The sequence below is a fragment of the Schistosoma haematobium genome, chromosome 1 (genome assembly GCF_000699445.3).
Source record: "Schistosoma haematobium chromosome 1, whole genome shotgun sequence".
In the NCBI taxonomy this organism is placed as follows: domain Eukaryota; kingdom Metazoa; phylum Platyhelminthes; class Trematoda; order Strigeidida; family Schistosomatidae; genus Schistosoma; species Schistosoma haematobium.
The window spans coordinates 5678563-5699676 of NC_067196.1; the positions used below are offsets into that span (position 1 = coordinate 5678563).

The 21114-nt window shown below is 33.7% G+C and overlaps 1 protein-coding gene across 1 annotated transcript in view; it reads left to right on the plus strand.

Moving 5' to 3' along the window:
* The window catches only part of MS3_00009185 (uncharacterized protein), a 72408-nt gene that overhangs the window by 10270 nt on the left and 41024 nt on the right, over positions 1-21114 (plus strand). The window contains exon 5 of the mRNA XM_051217518.1: positions 18577-18729. Coding sequence (XP_051072996.1) covers positions 18577-18729 — 153 coding nt within the window. The remainder of the gene's footprint in view (positions 1-18576; positions 18730-21114) is intronic.

Sequence of the window (21114 nt, forward strand, 5' to 3'; positions counted from 1 at the left end):
ATGTCTGTGAAACATGACCGGTAAGAGCAGAGGATATTCGTAGGTTGTTAGTATTCGACCATAGGTGTCTTCGAAAGATTGTTCGTATATCCTGAGACCATTGAGTAAGTAACGCAGTTGTTAGGAAGCGGGTACTAGGTAAGGATCGCAAATCGATTGATGAATTAGTGAAACTTCATCAGTTGAGATGGCTGGGACACGTGTTACGTATGCGCAACCGCCGACTGCCTCGATGTGCGATGTTCAATGGTATGGGAGTAGGTTGGGAGAAAGCTAGGGGCAGCCACACCAAAACATGGCACAAGTCCATGAAGTCACTCACAAGTGGACTGAGTCATGTTGGTAGGTGTAAACTACCTGGTTGAGGACCGCTAGATGATAGCAATCGATGGTTAGAGACCCTGAGTGACATAGCTCAAAATCATTTGCAATGGTGCAGGTGCATCCACTCTTTGTGTTCTCCCAAATTCTAATCTTCTGAATTCTTCATGTCCCTTTCTTTTTTTTCTCTCCAAATTTATCTCACTGGATTATACTCCTTGAATAACATCTTCAAACCCTAATCTGTCCGATTACTGCCTATATTTTTACTTGCTCTACCACTACGGGATTTGAATCGAAAACTGCATCTGTGTGCTAATGTGGTATGGCAACTCGAACTGATGTATGTACGTATGAAGTTCTACCTTGTTACTGACTGACTGACAATCTAACGTCGCTCAAACGTCGTCCATAAATTAATAGTCTTACCATTATTTTTTTCAAAATTAAGACATTGATTTGATTGTTATTATCATATTACTATAGTGTTTTTCATTTATTTATTTATTCTACTTGACATTTCGAATATGTATATATTCAATACAAAGTTTTTTTTATGGATAAGCTTTCATTGTAAAGAAGTGTATGTAGTTTAACCTTTGATTATTCAAATAAATGAATGAATGAAATATTTTACAATATAAATAGCAGCCTTAATCTATCAATGTACTTTCTATGAGTTGTTAAGTTATCATTCGATCTGAAGTATTATAAGGTTATTAATTGTTCTTTATATCTGAAGAAAGATCTTTTATTATTCAGATTTTATAAGATATTTCATGTATAGTAAGTTTAGGTGGTTGAAAAGAATATATAGATTATATATAATAATATAGAATTGACTCATGAATCCATTTGTTAAATTATTACTATCTCCACAAAACCCGTGTCTGATTATAGCCATCATATGATCACTAGTGACTGTCTCCAAGAGTTATTTCCTGGAGTTCTAGTGAGAAGCAGTGACCAGTAGAGTTCAACTGTGTCTATTGTGAGATAGTAATTCACTGAAGACAGTGTTGGATGTGTCGCTCAATTTCGTAGATTGGTTGAAGTTAGACATTAACACCGTTGGATGCCAGCTGTCTCAGTGGTCTAGAGGTTAAGTGTTCGCTCCCGAGACTGATAGATCCTGGGTTGGAATCTTGCGAGTCAGGATCATGTATGCGCACTGCTGAGGTGTCCCACAATAGGATGAAACAGTCGTTCAATGCGTCCAGGTTTTTCATGGTTATCTAACTTCAATTGATTCATGATTTGAACGATTAAAATTACTATAATATCCACACACAATCCCTTTTGATACTAAGGTTTCTTTATTAATTCTACTTTAATTTTATCATTAATCAACTCCGTATAACTTTATTCCATATTCAATTTTTCACATTTCTAAATTTAATAACGTTGCTAAGGTGTGACAATTTCTACGTACATTTATACATATATCCAATGTAAAATTAAACAAGTATGAATTAAGTAAAGGAAAAACAAAAATCAAATTCACTTATCACTCATATTTCTCATCTTAGATATAAATCATAAAATCATTGTAGTATAATAAATATGTCAGTTAACATTTGATTGATATATGGATAAAGTAAACTTAATCATTATTAACAGGCTTTAATTTAAGGTGGTATATGGAATGATATTGAATTTCTTCTCAAGCGTAAACAATTTTTTTAAAGCAAAGATAGATGGTGGCTAGCGGTGGAATCCAATTTGACGCGCGTTTCTTCCTGTTTGGGACTCATCATCTGGATGTCCTAGCATCTCCGAGTTGATGTTCACTCTGGGACTCGAACTCAGTACCGTCCGCTTCAAACGCCACCGCGTTATCCACTTAGCTACTGAGCCCTGATAGCCACTTGCTTGTGCAATGGGGTGAAGTTTAATTCACTTGGTATTGTTTGGGTTGTATCTTCCCATCAATTTCAGTCCTATAAACATCAATAGAAAGATTCAAGTAAAACAATATCAAGTGAATTAATCTTTTTTGTTAAAAGTAATCTTTAAGGACTAAAATGATTTTTATATATATATATATATATATATATATATATATATATATATATATATATATATATATATGGGATAATTTGACACACAAATACGCAAATACATAACCACAAATATATATCTATATACATGTAAAGGCGTTTACAAGTTTTAAATTATCCACATAGTGATAAAAAAGGGAGTTTAAAATTAAATAAGAAATTGTATGGAACATTTATTGATTAACTCCTACCGATAAACATGTTTTAACAAATTGCTTTATTGAAAGATTGTCAAAAATAAGTGATAACTAATAAAAAAATACTTCAATTTTATTAACTACTTCTATTTTAGTAGCCCGGGGATCTGACTCCAATTAGGATCGTAATGAATGTTTGTTATCGCCTATCCTTGTTGTATATATAATCATCGACTTAAATTGCGTTAGTCAATAACGGATTTAAATAAGTCATATAACGAGAATATGGTCTTTTGAATACATATATATTTTGTATATAAAGTGAATGTAATAGAACAAATCAAAACGACGCTCAGTGGAGATGGCGGATAAGCCAACTCCCATTTAACCATACCTTAATTAATAATTGTAGTTACACAAAAGTAAGTTACAGACATGTGATGAGTAATGGGATAAGAAATGTATGCACACCTACGTGCTCATATAAAAACAGTCAAGATTGATAAGCGAATAAACAACAAGGTCAGAATGTGACTCAAGTAGAATAGAATAGAATGGGCTGTCCGAAAGCTAGAATAAGGTATATGGGCTTAACATAATAACTGACATTACACTATTTTCTTATTCTTATGTGATTCAAAACTGGATTGAAGTAGTGCAGATCTTAAGCTTCAATGTTATTCTATAATATATATGGGATGCGCGTTTCTTCCTATTTGGGACTCGTCAGCTGGATGTTGACTCCGGGACTCGAACCTGGTACCGTTCTCTCCAAACGCCATCGCGTTATCTACTTAGCTACTGAGATCTAATAACCACCTTCTTGTGCAATGGGGTGTTGTTATATTCACTTTATGTTGTTTACTTGTATCTTCCCATTGTTATTTAGGACTGCAATTGATCAATCTCTTGTTGGTACTGGGTTCGAGTCCCAGAGTGTACATCAACAAGTTCGAGATGCAGGTACATCCAGCTGACGAGTCCCAAATACGATGAAACGCGCGTCAAACTGGATTCCACTGTTAGCCACTATGCATCTTTGCTTTAAAATAAAATAATATTGAGGCAGTCCGCAGATGATGCGCATATGACAACAAGAGACTGATTAATTGAAGTCCTAAATAACAATTGGAAGATACAAGTGAACAACACCAAGTGAATAAAAAATACGACTATTATTAAATTTCTACCCGATGCTCAATTTATTTGAAACTGTCATATTCAACCTTGATATGGATACCATTTACAATATTGTTAAATTAATCGAATTATTTGAAAAAATCCCTAAGTTAACAATCTGACTGACTTTAGCATACTGTCTACATATAGACTGTTGTATCTGTAGAACACTAAATAAGTGACAACTCTCGGGAATTATTTATGGACTGTTATTTTTATTGTATAACTATTGATTATTTATTCATGTATCTTTTACAATTAGCCTTCATTTAACCTATTGGCCGGTATTATACGATTTACTAATTTTAATTTATTCTCAATTAATTGGTTACAATTCCCCATACTCATAGGCATTTTTGGTATGATCATGTATAACTTTAATGTTTGAGATCATAAGTCAATTAAAGCTAGACAACCATGGAAAACCTTGAACCACTAAACGGCTGTTTCGTCCTATTGTGGGACACCTCAGCAGTGCGCATCTGCGATCCCGACTCGCGAGATTTCAACCCAGGATCTATCAGTCTTGAGAGCGAACGCTTAACCTCTAGACCAGTGAACCTGCCGGCATCCAACAGTGTTAATGTATAACTTCAACCACCGTTTACTATTGTCTTTAGTGAGTTACTCTCTCATGACAGACCCGGTTGAACTCCACTGGTCAGCGCTTCTCATTAGAAACAAGAAACTTTAACTGAATACATTTTATTGCCATTCACGATTATATATGTATGATATTACCTAAATTATCAATATGATGGAGTTAGGTTTAAGGAACTGATGTGATACTAGTCTATACTGGTGTATGGAAAATTTTCCTCATAGCTTTCCTTAATGTCTCAGGACTTATTGTTTAGAAACGTTGATAAGTTTTTATCAAGATATACTTGTGTATTCTTTAAAGTTGAGAGTAGATTATTTTTTATACTTGTACTTTTCATCTCTTCTTCTTGAGAACATATTGATGTCTATACTCTTGTTGACCCTTAACCAAATCGCTATAACGTAATTGAACATCACTCAATATGTTCTCGAAGCTGACTGTCATCACAAACGAATATCAACTAACGAGCTCCTTTGAAAACTTTGAAACAAGGGATGGTCGTTCGTCTTTTTTAAGAACTCTTCATTAGTATTATGCACTTAAAGCCTACACATTGTATCCGAAACCGTGTTCTTCATGTCTCGCGATGAATTCTAGAAAATTGAGTCATTGAGTTGTCTGGGTTATTTAGTTCTAGTCACTTTCTGATATAGTGTAATCTCTATGGAACTTCATTCATAGAAAAACGGTTTCTCGTTCGCCTTGGCTGTTTGACACTAGATACCATGGACTCCTGCAAAACCTTCTGTGAACTCTTCTTAAAGCTAATAAATGACCAACATATAGTTATTCTCCACGTATGATTTCTTTTTGAAATTTGATATAGTTTGAGATTAATTATGACAACAGTTGTGAAATGATTTATTGACCATGTTTAAGAAACACCAATAAACATAAAGGGGCTATCAATCACTTCAATCACCTTCATTTTGTGATGAAAATTACTTTTAGAAGCAGATATTTACAATCAAAGTTAATTTGTTATGTAGCCTTCCTGAGCGGATACCTTGGCATCACTTTTATTTTCTGGTAATGGCTATCAATGAGATCTAGAACATGTAATGAAACATCATGCTAGTTGAGCAGATTGGTAGTTATTATAACTTCGTCACTTTGATGATAACATGTTTGTCAACAAGTTTCAAATAGGGTGAAGGATGTCCTAGATTTTACTCATAGGTACTATCCATAAGCATAACACTAGCTTTATGTTCATTTGTTATTCAACTTTAAATAATAACTTTTTAGATATAGTCATGTTACTGTAGCCAATCATTATTATCATAAACCAATCACATTGTATCCAATTTATCATAAGTAGCGTGATTCCTTTGAGAATGTAATTTGGATCCTCAGAAACGGCACAAACACTTATTGAATAATGTTGCCAACACAATTTGTTTCAGAATAATTAAAGGTTTATGCATTTCTTCAGATTTACGTAATGGGATTTCGACTCGAAAATGAAAAAAAAAAGAACTCGTTTTTTCCACAACTCAAAGCATCTAACAAATTTCATTCTCAAGGTATTACAACAATTCATAGAATGCGATCAATTGTCAACATGAAAGTTTGTACTCTGTACCAGTATCTAAAAGTCAGTAATATTTTTATGCATATACGAAATTATTTAGGCAATCAACGCTGTTTGTGAGTCAATAATAACAATGCGATAGAGTACATAAAGAACGTAATCAGCGAAAAGTACAAATTGGTAGTGTGATGACAGGTGTACTAGTTGTTTCATAATGAGAAATAGGTCAATTATTAGAAAAATATAGACACTGAAATAACATTCATAGAAAGACTATAAGATTACGTAATAAAAGATGTTGAGATAATTGGACCGTGAAGCGAATATTTCGTATATGCCGATAAATATTACTGTATATTAGAGTAAAGCCTGATGAGGATCTAATCGAAAACAATATTGTTCGCTTATATCTATGTTGTCCTAAATTTACAATATGGAAATTTTTCAAATTTTCCATATCTAAAAGTCAATACAATGAACCTGATAGGTGCTTACACAGTATAGTTTAGTTTCTCACCAATTCTAAACATTGTAAATCACTTAATCCTATGATCTTCATCATAAATTCTGTTACAACTTAGAGGTTATGTTTGAGATGGTGGGAGAGATTTGTAGCTCTGGTGGATAATTTTGAAGTTTTGTTCTCTGAACTGGATGGTTTGGTTATGGAACTTCTACCTGAAGTTTGTGCTGATGATGTCGTTCAGAAGAACGACGAAAGCTTCATGACCAAACCATCCAACTTAGAGGACAAAACTCCATTAAAATTACAGATTATATTCATTTCTAAACTTCTTGCTCAATAAATAAATATTATTACTATTACTATTATCAAATGTCATTTAACAAAACAAAATAGTAGTAGTTGTTGGTTGCTCTCCTATATTGTTTTTGCATTTCTAATTAGTTGTTCAATTACAGTTGTTTACATAAAAAAATACTCTATCCAAAATCCAAGTTAACCGGTATAAAATTAAAAAAAAGGAAATGCATAAGAATGTATTGAATTAATTTATTACAATCATATGCATGAATTTGTACTAAAACAAGATAACAATTTAAGTGATGATAATTCATTATGGATTCAGTAACTACTTTCTTGAAACATATATTCAAACAAGATTGTTTTATCGGTATAAGGTTGTGGAGATTATTATGTTTTGATTGAGATCATGAACCGATTGATGTTAGACCAGCATTGAATATCTGGAAGCACTGGACGGCCATTTCATCCTATTGTGCGACTCCTAGGCCCTGCGTCCATGGTCCCACTCTCGGGATTCGAACCCAGGACCTCCAGTCTCGCGCGCGAACGCCTAACCTCTAGACCACTCGGATAGCTGGCATCCAACAGTGTTAATGTCTAACCTCAACCAATCCACGAAATTGTACGACCATCTGACATTATACTGAGGTAGATACCTATCTCTGCCTGACACTGATTAGCTCTACTGATCATGGCTTCTCGCTAGAACTCCGACATGACGAATAAATGACACGATTTTGTGGTTTACATCACGAATTGATTTTACCTAGACAAATATCGAAAACTAGGAAGTATAGGAGAATTCTTCTATCCTAGTATAAAGCTCTTCATCTTTGCCTATCCTCAACTCTACTATGGATGAACTAAGGGAGCTTCGGGTCTGGTGACTAACACTTTACCTTTAAGCTACTAAGTCGACACCCAATTCTTTACATTTGTAACTTCAAACAGTTAGCGATATTGCATGAATGTCTCCCAATCTCATTTGTAGACAAATGTATCATACGCGACATAGTTTTACTCCAATAGAAATCCAAACTATCGGATACCTATGCAGTGGTTTATAGGTTAAGTACTTGACGCGTGACCCGTAGCTTATAGATCTGATTTCTGGTTCGGTCATGAGTACACATTACTCAGAAAGACCATACATAGATGAAAATACCGTTAAGTGTATTTTGATCCCCAACAACTATCTAACTAAAATTGGTTGATTATGTTATCTATAAGACTCAACAACCTAAACAAACCCCTCATACTAACAAACTTATGACTATAAAGAGAAGAAAACAAAACAACATAGTCAAGGATGTACACTATACATATTAATCTCGTGTAAGTCATCATCTATAGTAATGAAGATTTTTAAACACTTCATTGAACTTGATCCCTAAACCTTTTAAAAACCGATACTTAAGATTTAAATTTTTCACAGAATCTAAAGGTCAGTAGTGCAGTTACAAACTTCTTCATCGTTCTACAAAGTCTCAGGTAATGTGGCAAAATTAACGGTTTGTCACATCTGGTGAAAAGAGACCAAAACTACATCAACATCTTGAATTGATCAAACGTATCGTTTAATTGATGAAGGGATTTGGAAGATAATCATTAAGAACTACCCATTAATACTCCTAAGACAGTTTAGTGGTAATTTAAGTATTAAAACTGAGATGATAACCTATACCTGCACATAATTCATTTTATGTAATTTTGAAAAGATGATATCTTCAGATCTGTATTACTACACTGTTGTCTTTAGACCCACTGACCAATGTCACATGTCAAGTTGTTATCCGGAAAACTAACTTTACCTTGATCTGTTTCGCGTCTAGTACGACAGTGTAGTATCCCCAAATCGACCAATTACTAACGTTGGGCCGATGCAGCTAAGTTCCTTTTGATTCGTTACTTGCAATCTCTTGTTTTTAGTAGGAACGAGCCTCGACCACATTAATACTTCAGACAAACATGGTTTTAGATAACAATAACTTTTCTAATATAAATCAAACAAAATTTTATGGCTCTCTATATTGTTGATTAATAATGGGAAGAATTTAAAGATACTGATTGATTTTATGACCATTTAGGTTGATAGATTTTATATAAATTTCATTTCCCTTCAGGCGTTAGGTATTTTTGTTTTAACATTTTACACAAAAGTAATAAACTGCATACTTATTCACATCCATTTAAATGACAATTATTCAGCTCAATTTTGAAACATTTTACAAACAGTAATAACGATTGACATGAATAGAAAAAAAGTGTATGGATAGGGAATATGACATTTGTAAGCAAATAAAGTAAGTGAAAGTTGAAGGTATTTAGTGCACTTGTAGATGCGCACTGTTGAGGAGTCCTATACTAATCCGAAACAGCTACCCAGTGATTTCTAGTTACCAGGAACTGTTTATCTTAGGTCATTTCAATGATTTGAACTATACAACTCAACAATTTATATAAGCTGCTTATACTAAAAATAAAGAGTAAATCATTAAATTTTAACTCAGTTATATAAGTATAATGTGTTTAGCGCAAAATTTACATGTTGTGGATTCAATCTTGTAATGGGTAATGGTAGCACACTGTTCAGCAATTTTAAGCTAGGGATTTCCAGATGATATAAGTTCATAATGAAAAATCCCTTGGAAAATGTACAAAATCCTCAACTTAGTAAAAATATAAATGAAACGAGATATTCAATAGTTAGTAACCATATAGAAGTTAAGCGTTCGCATGAGAGACCGAAGACTCTGTATTCGAACCCCGCATGTGAGATCGTGGATGTGCACTGCTGAAAAGCTCCACAATAGAACGAAACGGCCGTCCAGTGCTTCCAAGTTTTTAATAGTAGTCTAATTTAGGTTGACTCGTGAATTCAACTTCGGAAAAAACCATTGTTATTGAATTCAAGTTGTCAAGAGAATGTACACAGTAATCAACAAAATGCATGTAAAGAAAATTTTAAAGATACGGATATGTAAAAAATGGCAACACAAAATACAACATTTCGGTATATATAAACTGAAACGCTCTACTGTTGTAAATGATTAAAATTGGAAGTGGAAACCATTCAACTCTAACTCAAATGATTTGATGGGTAACCAGCTGCCATGAGATCAAAAGATTTTAGGTTGAATGGTTTGCTCAGTTCGTAGTTGCCTAGTGCTAATTAGTTCATTATCAGAATGAAATAATTGTCTGTTGCTCCGTGATTTTAAAAGGTATCCCAATTTATATTAATCTATAACGAAAACCTCATATTATTTTATTTATAACACACATACAATTGTCTCTGTAATATAAATGTGTTAGCTATTGCAATGATGAATCAACCAATCATCTTACCTTCACTTTTTGCATTGGATGTCTTAGAAGAACCGAAGTCCTGTGGCAGATTGAATATATGTATGAAAATACAATTGATGAATAAAGTGACCGAGTAGATGTACCAAATTCGTTATGGTTGATAAACGAAGGAAATTAAATTGAATTACAAAGTTTAGTTAACAATAGGCACCTAGCTTAATGCTTACTATCCAAACCACTTTTTTTTTAAAAAATAATACTGCCTATGATTTTAGCCATCTTAATATTTTGATCTTATTCATCATGATTTTCTCTTTTTCATTTTTTTATTCATCCACAGTTCACTTTCAAATAATCGACTTAACCATCTATCTGTAAATAATTGTCAATCAGTCTTTTATTTCGCAAGGAGCTTTTTTTGGTAAATACATCGATCAGTGAATTATTGTAAATAAAGTAGCAGTAGTTAGATATTGTGACAACTTAATAACACACAGTAGCAGTACACACTGTTATTGGTTGCTTGGTGGCAACTGGTAGAAAAATATAAATCTGAACTCTGTACTAGTTGGCATTTTTCAACAATATTTAAGAGATTATTACCCCTCCATGAATGTGGACATCTTCTCTATCCGTTTACTGCAAGTCAGTGATTTTACTACTAAGTCTTAGTTCTTTCGAAGTTTTAGTTACTGAAGGCTACCAATTAGCACGAAATCTAGATTCAAATCACCCAACAAATTGCGCCAAATCATTTTACGTTGAATGAATTGTATGGTCATGTCTTAAATAGTAGTGACATTGCAAACTTGAGTGATAAATTCCCGTAACAACTAAAACCTGTACAAAATGATTCTGATTACAATTATTCTTGTATATTTACACTGTTGAACAGTAATTTTTAGAGCAACACATGTAAACAAACAATATTGTTTTCAGCTAGACCTTCATCAGGCTTTATTATAAAACACATTAGTATATGAAAAATGTGAAACGAATGGACTTAATTCACGAGTCAATGATAACAATCAAATAGATCATATAACTAGTCAAAATCAACAAGAGTACAAACTGAGAGTTTAGTGATCGGTGGTACTGGTAGTGATAGACACAATAACATCTTGAATAAATATATTTCAACATTAGAAGTTAGTACTTGGCTTGTTTTTCTCCAAAGATCTCAAGGAGACATTCACTCATTGTTTGATTATAAGTTCATACGTGGTACACCTGTGATACAGTCTTCTCTATAGTATTAGCTGGCTTGTTTTTGTCATAAATTCCTCATCTATAATTGAGTTTAGGATTGTAGTTCATCAATTAAACTTTTTATCCCATAAAGAAATTCACAGTATTTAGTGTCATTTAGGATTAAAAGATAACTTGATTCTTTATTTGACAAACCACTAACATTAGTATTTGGTCTCTGTAACAGATCTATGTATATCTTCAATTTACTTCTTTATATGAATTATGTAGGCATATTTGTTTAATTAATACTCATCAATTTATGCGCAATGATATATCTTACTACTTCAACTATCGCTTGATACAATCCTATATAAAATTTCTCCTAATTAATATATTTTTTCTAAGTCTAGTAAACTCATTAGTCTATCTTAGTGAATAGGTAGCTACAATGTATTTGGTTATGTCATATTTTATGTAAGCACTTGGTTATTTTGTAGACTATGAACGTTTTACCATGTATGTATGTATGTATGTATGTGTGCATACATCCAATGATGACATCAGTATGTATTTCATTAGACTTATAATTTTCTAATATGCTGATTGTATTTTATTATTTATTATAAATGAATAAGAAACAATAGGGAGCATTTTAAATAATGTATTGTTTGATGTACATCTTATGCTTCATGGTTGCTTGGTAAGTAAGAAGAAAGCATAATCTAGTTATAGCATGTAAGTCGGTAGACAATGTAGCTAACCAAGTTTACCATGTAACTATGCTGTCTACTTATAAATGTGTATGAAACGTACGTATAAAGTCATTTGTCATTTAGCAGTCCATTTTCACAAACAATCTTGTCTTTTGATAGTTGAATTCATATTTTCATTGAAGTTAGACCACCATAGAAAACCTGGAACCACTGAACGCCGGTGGTCTAGCTTTAATTCACTCATGAATTCAACCATTAAATTACTATAATATCCACAAAAACCCTTCTCTGATTATAATCATCATATGCTCACTAGTAACTAGCATCGTGAAAGAATTCTCGTAATTCTAGTGAGAAGTTGTGGCCAGTGGAGGTAATCCGTGTCGGGTAGAGACAGGTATCTACCTCAGTACAATGGAAGATGGTCGCTTAATTTTATGGATTGGTTGGATTTAGACATTAACACTGTTGGATGCCGGCTATTCAAGTGGTCAAGAGGCTAAGCGTTCGCGTGCGAGCCTGAAGGTCCTGGGTTCGAATCCCGCGAGCGGGGTCATGTATTCGCATTGCTGAGGAGTTCCACAATAGGATGAAATGGCCGTCCAGTGCTTCCAGATATTCAATGTTGATCTAACATCAATTGATTCATGATCTTAATTAAAAATCTAAGATTTGTACTGATAATTTCATCTCGTTTTACTAATAAAATCTATCAAATTGAACTGTTGTATCCATATACCAGGCTTTAGATTGTATATGACTATTTAATTCAATGTGTATTGAATAAAATATATCAGTACACTCCACCGTAATATTACACATGAATGATTTGAACTAATAATATCAATTATGTTATGCTATATGCATATCTTGTTAATGTATTGAAAGCAAACAAACACACCACTTCACTTTGAAAATTATTATTTTGAGTTGTTTTTTTATTTAATCAACAGGAAAAAATAAATTTGGGTTATTTATCCTCTGAAGAAGTGGCTTACACTGAGTCACGAAACATCAGAGATATCTATGAATAAATATTAATATCTAATATTCAATTATTAAATCAAACCTTGGTAATAATGACACTTATAACTGGCGAAATATTTAAGTTTGGAAACTAGAGATATTTTTTACACAGTCTAATCCGGTTCAGTGGTCTAGAGGTTAAGCGTTCGCGTGCGAGACTGATAGGTCCTGGTTTTTGTTACTCATGAGGCGCGGTTGTGGATGCTCGCTTCTGACAATTCCCATACTAGGATGAAAGGGTCGTCCAATACATCCAGGTTTTCCATGGTTGTCTAGCTTCAATTGACTCGTGAATTCAATTTTAAAATTTTTTGGTTTATTTTCAGCTATAACTTGTAATGGAAAAAAGATTAGCAACAATAGATATGTACGTACACCATATTAATCAAAATTATAATGAAAATTCACGATAAAATCGAGCTACAATCCAACAAATCATATTTCTCACTTATTTTTAGATTGCTTTCTCTCTTATTAGCCGTCTATTTTTTTTTTTAGAAAAAAATGGTAAATGGTTATGTAAAGCGATTAGAGTGTTACTACCTTGAATATAGTCAGTCAACCGTAAGCATCATAGGATTTGACAAATCAGTTTAAGCTGTCACAATATATGAACATAACGAGATGTAATTATTATTAAAAAGAAAAGCAAGACTATAATTTATGGACGAACCAATCAGGTGTAAGTTAACAGGTCTCGGATTTTGGCGCCAAATTCACTCATCCATTTAACTAAATAGCGTCTTGTCATTATAGCTAATACTAGTTCGTGATGAAACCCTAAATCTAATTCCTAATCCTACCATCAACTGTAAATCATAATTCTAATTCCTCACACTAGTTTATAACCCTAATTTGGTCCTTGTTATCAGGTGAACACTCTCAAGGTCATTTTAGTGCCACTCAAAGGTCGTCCATAAATTAAAGTCTTACAAAAAAATACTAGAATAAAAAAAGTAACGACGTTATCAGTCATATGAGGAAAATAATGAATTCATGGAATATAAATAGTATAGGATAATTTTAAAATTTAAGATCTCAAAGAAGATAAGGGTTGAATACATTTCCACCATTGTAACCCACTCTTCGTTGTGTTACTCGGCGTATTTGTACCCTTATTAATCTGTTATTTAACGTAATATATGCCCTAGTTGTATGTTTTAGTAAATGCCTTGCAGATATTTGATTGTTGTTTTGTTATACATCATGAATATTTCATTTATTCTTGTCTTCTTATGTTGAATTTCAACATTAGTTTTGTACTGAGAACTCATTTTAAATGGTATACTGTCATAGTTTTACAGCACGTTTATTGCACAAACTTAGTTCTTGTATCGATTTAAAAAAGTATATAAATCATAATTTTTTTACTAAGAGAAAAATCTCCAAAATTGGTGCTGTTCCAGTAAATGCTCATGGTATATATCGTTTGTTATAGCGGAATTTAGAACCGGTTTTCTTTCATATTATTATTAACTATAATTTGTTGCATAGTAACTGAGTAACTAGATTGCTATTTCTATGTATTTCGTAGCTACTTGTTTATGTATAACTGTTAGTTTCTTTTTATGCCATGACGTGGTCCAGTAGCTCTGTATATAAACCACGTCAGTCTGAAGTATTAATGTGATCGAGGCTGGTTCCTACTCAAAACAACAGATTGCAAGTAACGAATCAAAAGGAACTTAGCTGCATCGGCCCAACGTTAGTAATTGGTCGATTTGGGGATACTACACTGTCGTACTAGACGCGAAACAGATCAAGGTAAAGTTAGTTTTCCGGATAACAACTTGACATGTGACATTGGTCAGTGGGTCTAAAGACAACAGTGTAGTAATACAGATGTGAAGATATCATTTTTTCAAAATTACATAAAATGAATTATGTGTAGATATATAGGTTATCATCTCAGTTTTGAAATATAAATTACCACTAAACTGTCTTAGGAGTATTAATGGGTAGTTCTTAATGATTATCTTCCAAATCCCTTCATCAATTAAACGATACGTTTGATCAATTCAAGATGTTGATGTAGTTTTGGTCTCTTTTCACCAGATGTGACAAACCGTTAATTTTGCCACATTACCTGAGACTTTGTAGAACGATGAAGAAGTTTGTAACTTCACTACTAACCTTTAGATTCTGTGAAAAATTTAAATCTTAAGTATCGGTTTTTAAAAGGTTTAGGGATCAAGTTCAATGAAGTGTTTAAAAATAGAAAATGTAGGTAATGGTATCAATATTGTAGTGCTGAAACAGTACTTTCTCTGTAGCAATGCAATATCCAGCTACTCAAAATGTTAAACAGTAGTATATATTTGATTAGTCTATTTTGATGGTGACCCTGAAAGATGTTATTTGTTAACACTTGTAATGATTATTTAGAAATAAAGATGATTAATTATGGTTGTCAATTAACAGAGGACGAGTTTAGTTCATCCTTCATAAAAAAATAGATTACTCCATCTTAAACTACGCAATTTTGAATGTTTTCGTGAATTTCTGTAGATAATGGTATAAGTAGGTTATTTACCATAATTTGAGTGTTTATTAGTGCTTTAAAGCGCTTGCTTTCTAACGTTTATTTACAAAGACAAAACAGCACATCACTTCACTTTGGATAATTTGGTTTCTGGGTAGAATTTCATTGATTGTGTATCTAATCTTAGGATCTAACTTATATTCATGTCTTACCCTATATAAGTTTTTGACCGCTATCAAGGCCTTTAAATCGTGAAATCTTTGTTCTTTTGTCATTTTTATTCATGATGATTATCTTCAACAGAATCAAGCACACTCTGAAATCAGAGTTCCATTACGTTGTACTCATAAATGCCGTATATACATAGTTGTTCGTGAATAATGAAGAAAATTGTACTGATACAACAGTATGTATATCTTACACGGTCAATTAAAGTATTAACATTTGATACATATACATGACTTCGATGCTTGACTATGTGTATCATTAATTTAGTTCATTGTAACTAATATTCTTGGGATCAGTTGGTGAATAACATCTACTAAAAACTACTAATTTTCAACTATCTACAGATTATGATAATACTAAGAAATTAGATATTAATATGTATAAGAGGTTCTCTAAGATTTTTGAGTTCTACGGCTTGAATCACAAACTGGCCTTAGTTAGACAACTACTGAAAACCAGGAAGTAATGGACAACTGAGTCACTCAAGTTTGAGACCCCACTGAAGATGCATGTTCATGCTTATTAAATCGGGCCCTTTTTGAATCTATTGTACAGATAGTGTCATCGTATATATACCAGATCGGAAAATGCTAGATTTGATTCCGTATGGATCTGTTATTATACAGTTCTGAAGAGTTCCAGATTAGAACAAAACAGCTTTTCATCACTATTGATTCTCACTGATTCTTCACAGATGATATCAAATTGTTTGCATTTATTATTTAGAAATTTTTTATTGTTAATAAATAAGTTAATTTTAATAGTTGAGATCATAAGTCAGTTGAAGCTAGACAACCATGGAAGACGTGGAAGCACTGAATGGCCGTCTCGTCCTGTTGTAGGACTTCTTAGAAGTGCGCGCACACGATCCCGCCTGATGAGGTTTGAACCCAGGACCTATCAGTTTCACACGTGAGCGCTTAACATCTAGAACACTGAGACAACTGGCATCCAACGTTGTTAATGTCTTACTTCAACCAATCTACGAAATTGAGCGACACATCCAACATTGTTATCAGTAAATTACTCTACTCTACAACTACCCTCCATTCCCAGACAAAGTGAATGGAACATTGAAGTAGGTCCCCCAACTCTTGCTGAAGTTGAGAAGGCTATAGTTAATCTGAAACGAGGAAGGGCAGCTGGTCCAGATGGATTGGCTCCAGAGGTCTTTAAGGATGGTGGTCCAATTTTAGCGATTAGGTTGACTAATATTTTAGCTAAGATCTGGGAATTAGACGTTATCCCATCTGACTGGTCGCAATCACTTATCGTCCCAATATATAAGAAAGGGTCAAAATCATCCTGTGACAACCACAGAGGGATTAGTTTAACAAACATAGTATCTAAAATACTGGCCTCGATAATTATCAAACGCCTAACTAAGACTCGTGAACTACAAACACGAGAGAACCAAGCTGGCTTTAGACCCGGTCGTGGCTGCATCGACCACATATTCACCATTCGTCAGGTTCTAGAACACAGGCATACCTATCGGCGTCCGACGATGGTGGTCTTTCTTGACTTAAAAGCAGCATTTGACTCTGTAGACCGCGAGACTCTGTGGCAGTGTCTGTCATTGAAAGGCGTACCTCAGAAGTACATAAACCTTGTGAAGGCTCTTTACTCGAACACTACTAGTCGAGTCAGGGCTTATGGCGAACTGTCATCTACTTTTGCAACCTCAAGTGGTGTCCGTCAAGGCTGCCCACTTTCTCCATTTTTGTTTAACTTCATCATAGACCTATTGATGGAAATAACACTCTCGTCTACTGAATTCTCGGGTATTGATCTCCTTCCAGGAGGTCCACTTATCGACTTAGAATATGCAGATGACATAGTCCTGTTTGGTGAAGACGCTGACAAAATGCAGAGTCTTCTGGTAGCACTAAGCAACAATGCCAGAATGTTTGGGATGCGCTTCTCCCCCTCTAAATGCAAGTTGTTGCTTCAGGACTGGTCTGCGTCAACACCTGAACTAAGGATAGGGAGTGAAGTAGTCGAACGAGTTGACAACTTCACTTATCTTGGAAGTCTGATCAGCCCTAATGGGTTGGTGTCTGACGAGATCTCAGCACGGATTCGAAAAGCTCGTTTGGCTTTTGCCAACTTACGTCACCTTTGGCGGAGGCGAGATATCCGTCTATCAATAAGAGGACGAGTATACTGCGCGGCTGTTCGTTCTGTTTTAATTTACGGCAGCGAAACATGGCCATTAAGAGTAGAAGACACTAGGAAGCTACTAGCATTTGACCACAGATGCCTTAGAAATATTGCTGGCATCTGCTGGGATCACCGGGTAAGTAATAGTGAGGTTAGACGCAGGGTATTAGGAAATGATGGTAAATCAGTTGATGAGGTTATGAATCTTCATCGACTGAGATGGTTGGGCCACGTATTACGTATGCCTGAACACCGATTACCGCGACGTGCAATGCTAACCGGTGTAGGGGATGGTTGGAAGAAAGTTAGGGGCGGCCAAACCAAAACGTGGCATCAGTGCCTGAAGTCACTAACTTCTAGTCTGAGCCATGTTGGTAGATGCATACTACTTGGTTGGGGTCCGCGTGACTTTCGTAACCAATGGTTGGAGACCCTTGGTGACATGGCTCAGAATCGATCACAATGGCGTCGGTGTATACACTCTCTGTCTTCTCTTAAACTAAGAGATTAAGATCACTTCACATCTTTCTTTCTACGAACTAATTTTTTCTTCCTATACTATATCCTTATTGCAATCTTTCTCCTATATATTACCACCTTTGACCTAACCACTCCTATGAATCCGGTGTTCATCTTGCTGTGCTAATGAGGTATGGCAACCTGGGCCGATGCATACATGTGCCTGGTCCTACGTTGTAGCTGACTGACTGACTGACTGATCAGTAAATTACTATCTCGCAATAGACTAGGTTGAACTCCACTGGTCACTGCTAACAGTAATTATTAATTTAATTACGTTAAAATGAAAATAATTTCTTGATTAATCTAATGTATTTGTTCTATCATTTACTAATAAATTTCAGGTGTTATCCGATCTTTAGTAAGATTTAATAATCATACAGATATGTTATATGAATTCAATGTAACTGGATTCGATTGTCATCTTCCAATACCGTACAGTTCTACAGTACCGGTAGCAGTTTATGTAAAAGCAATATGTGTATCACAATGGAATGGTAAGAGTATTATTTCTATATGTATATAGCTTCATCTAGAGTCATTAAATAATTGAGTTAACAATTAAAACTTTTCATGAAAAGCCTACTTACTTTAGAGATTAGGAAAGTTTATGTAATTGACAGTATACAGTTAATCAGTAATAATCAATATCAGATATGTGGTGAACTGCAAATGGTGAAACTAATCTGCCGACCACCTTTGCATGACGTCAAAGTGACTTTGAGAGTGTCCACTTTATAACTAGAACCAAATGGGTGTTATAAACGAATGTGAGAAATTAGAATTATGATTTGCAGTTCATGGTTAGGGTTGGGAATTAAGTTTAGGGTTTTCATTACGAACTGACATAAGTTTTAATGCCGAAATCCTATTTTGCCAATTGGATGGGTGAATATCGCGACAAATTCCGAGACCTGTTAACATACACCTGATCGGTTCGTCCATAAATTATAGTCTCGCCATTTTCTCTTATTGATATCAGGTATAAAACTTAGTTTTATAAATTACACTGGATGACATAATTGAATTTGGAATGAAGCTTAAACATTAGTTTGTACTATGATATTCTATTTGCTTCATAATCTACTTATCAGTCAGTTAATTAATAACATTCAGTTGTTCAGTAGTAACTAATGCCGTAGTTATCATTACCATTGTGTTACTATTATTGTATCAGTGTAGTCACTTCGTTAAGTAATTCACTGGTATGATCGAATCAGTAGGAGTCCATGCATTTTCGTTCTATCCCACCGACTAATAGTCAACAGGACAAATATGTAAACTTGAGAGCAATGATCCTCTGACATTGCATTTACACTTGTGTTACTCGATGATCTAGTCAGAGACTGTCAAGTCTCAAGCAACCTGCAAACTTATTAATGAGTTGTAATTAATTATGTGCTTGTGCACTCGGTAGTAGTGTTGATGCACTCACATCAGTCAGTTTACTTCAAGATTCTACATAATTCTAGTTGAAGAATACTAATGCAAAGAAACCTAAATATTTAGTTGTTACAATACAACTGATACAGATTATCGCTTCACAAATCGATAAAGTCTTCCTTCCATAACAGTTAACTTCTGTTGTATTCAAACTTTTAGTCACGGTGATTTCATGTCTAACCGATTTCGGGATCAAAGATTATAACCCTATTCAGATGGGAAAATCAATCAAAATGAAAGGAATACAGTGAATTTCCACAAGCATATTATTCTATTGTTAACTCTGGAAACAATACAAAAGTTTGCTGTTGAAAACGTTGTCGATAATCCTAGTCCAATACTTTTCAGTTCTTTTGATCTAACACTAAATGTACAATACCTTTAGTCCATGTCTGTTTACGTTAGATTACTGCTTCTTAATCAGTCTTTAAACTTCAAATAATCTTATACGCATATTCAACATTTTTTATACATCAAATTAAAATGTTTCTAATCTATTAATGTAAACTGTAACTACATACATACTATTTTCCTACCAAAAAACTACTTTATGGGCTGAAAGTTACATATTGTTCTAATTATTCAGTATTGACTAAAGCGACAATTATTATTATTATTAGTATTAGTATTAGTATTAGTATTATATACTATTTTGTGAATATCCACGAGTAATTGAGTTTTTACCGTCAACATTCCATCTCCCATACACTACTAAAGACAAAAAATGAAATATTCATTTCCTTTGACAATAGTTACCTAATCTCTCTCTCTCTCTCTCTCTCTCTCTCTCTCTCTCTCTCTGACTCCTACTCTTCCATTTAACATTGTTTAAATGGATTTCCTACTTACTGTAGGTTTATTACATAAAAATTCTGTATAGAAAAATTACTTAACCGTGAATAATATAGGTGTATCAGTGTGTGTATGAATATGTACGAATCTTTATTGTATATCTCTTGTCGCCTTTGTCTGGTTATTATATCATAATAGTATTTTAATGGAATAGAATTGTAGAAAGGAAAGATGAAACATTTAACTATTTATGTATGTACAATACGTATATATAAGTTTATGTACATGGAAAGAAAACTTCAGTATTTTCAACAACAACAAAAAAAACACAAATGTTACATATTGACACTTGTACTATACTACAAGCTAATTGAATTTTGTTTCCTCTAAATATTTGTGTATGTTCACGAATAACTGTGCTTCTTAATTTAATGTAATCACACACACACCACACACCCATATTAGCTCACCTAGTTGATTCATGCTTTTAGTTTTCCAATGTCTAATTGTATCCCATCTATTTCACTTAGCCTTTTATCGAAATATATTATATGATACCCATTGTTTTTGACGCTTTACTGTTTTAGTGATTAGATATTTACTTTATTACAATAGCTTGAGTGTATATACAACATTGCAAATGATCA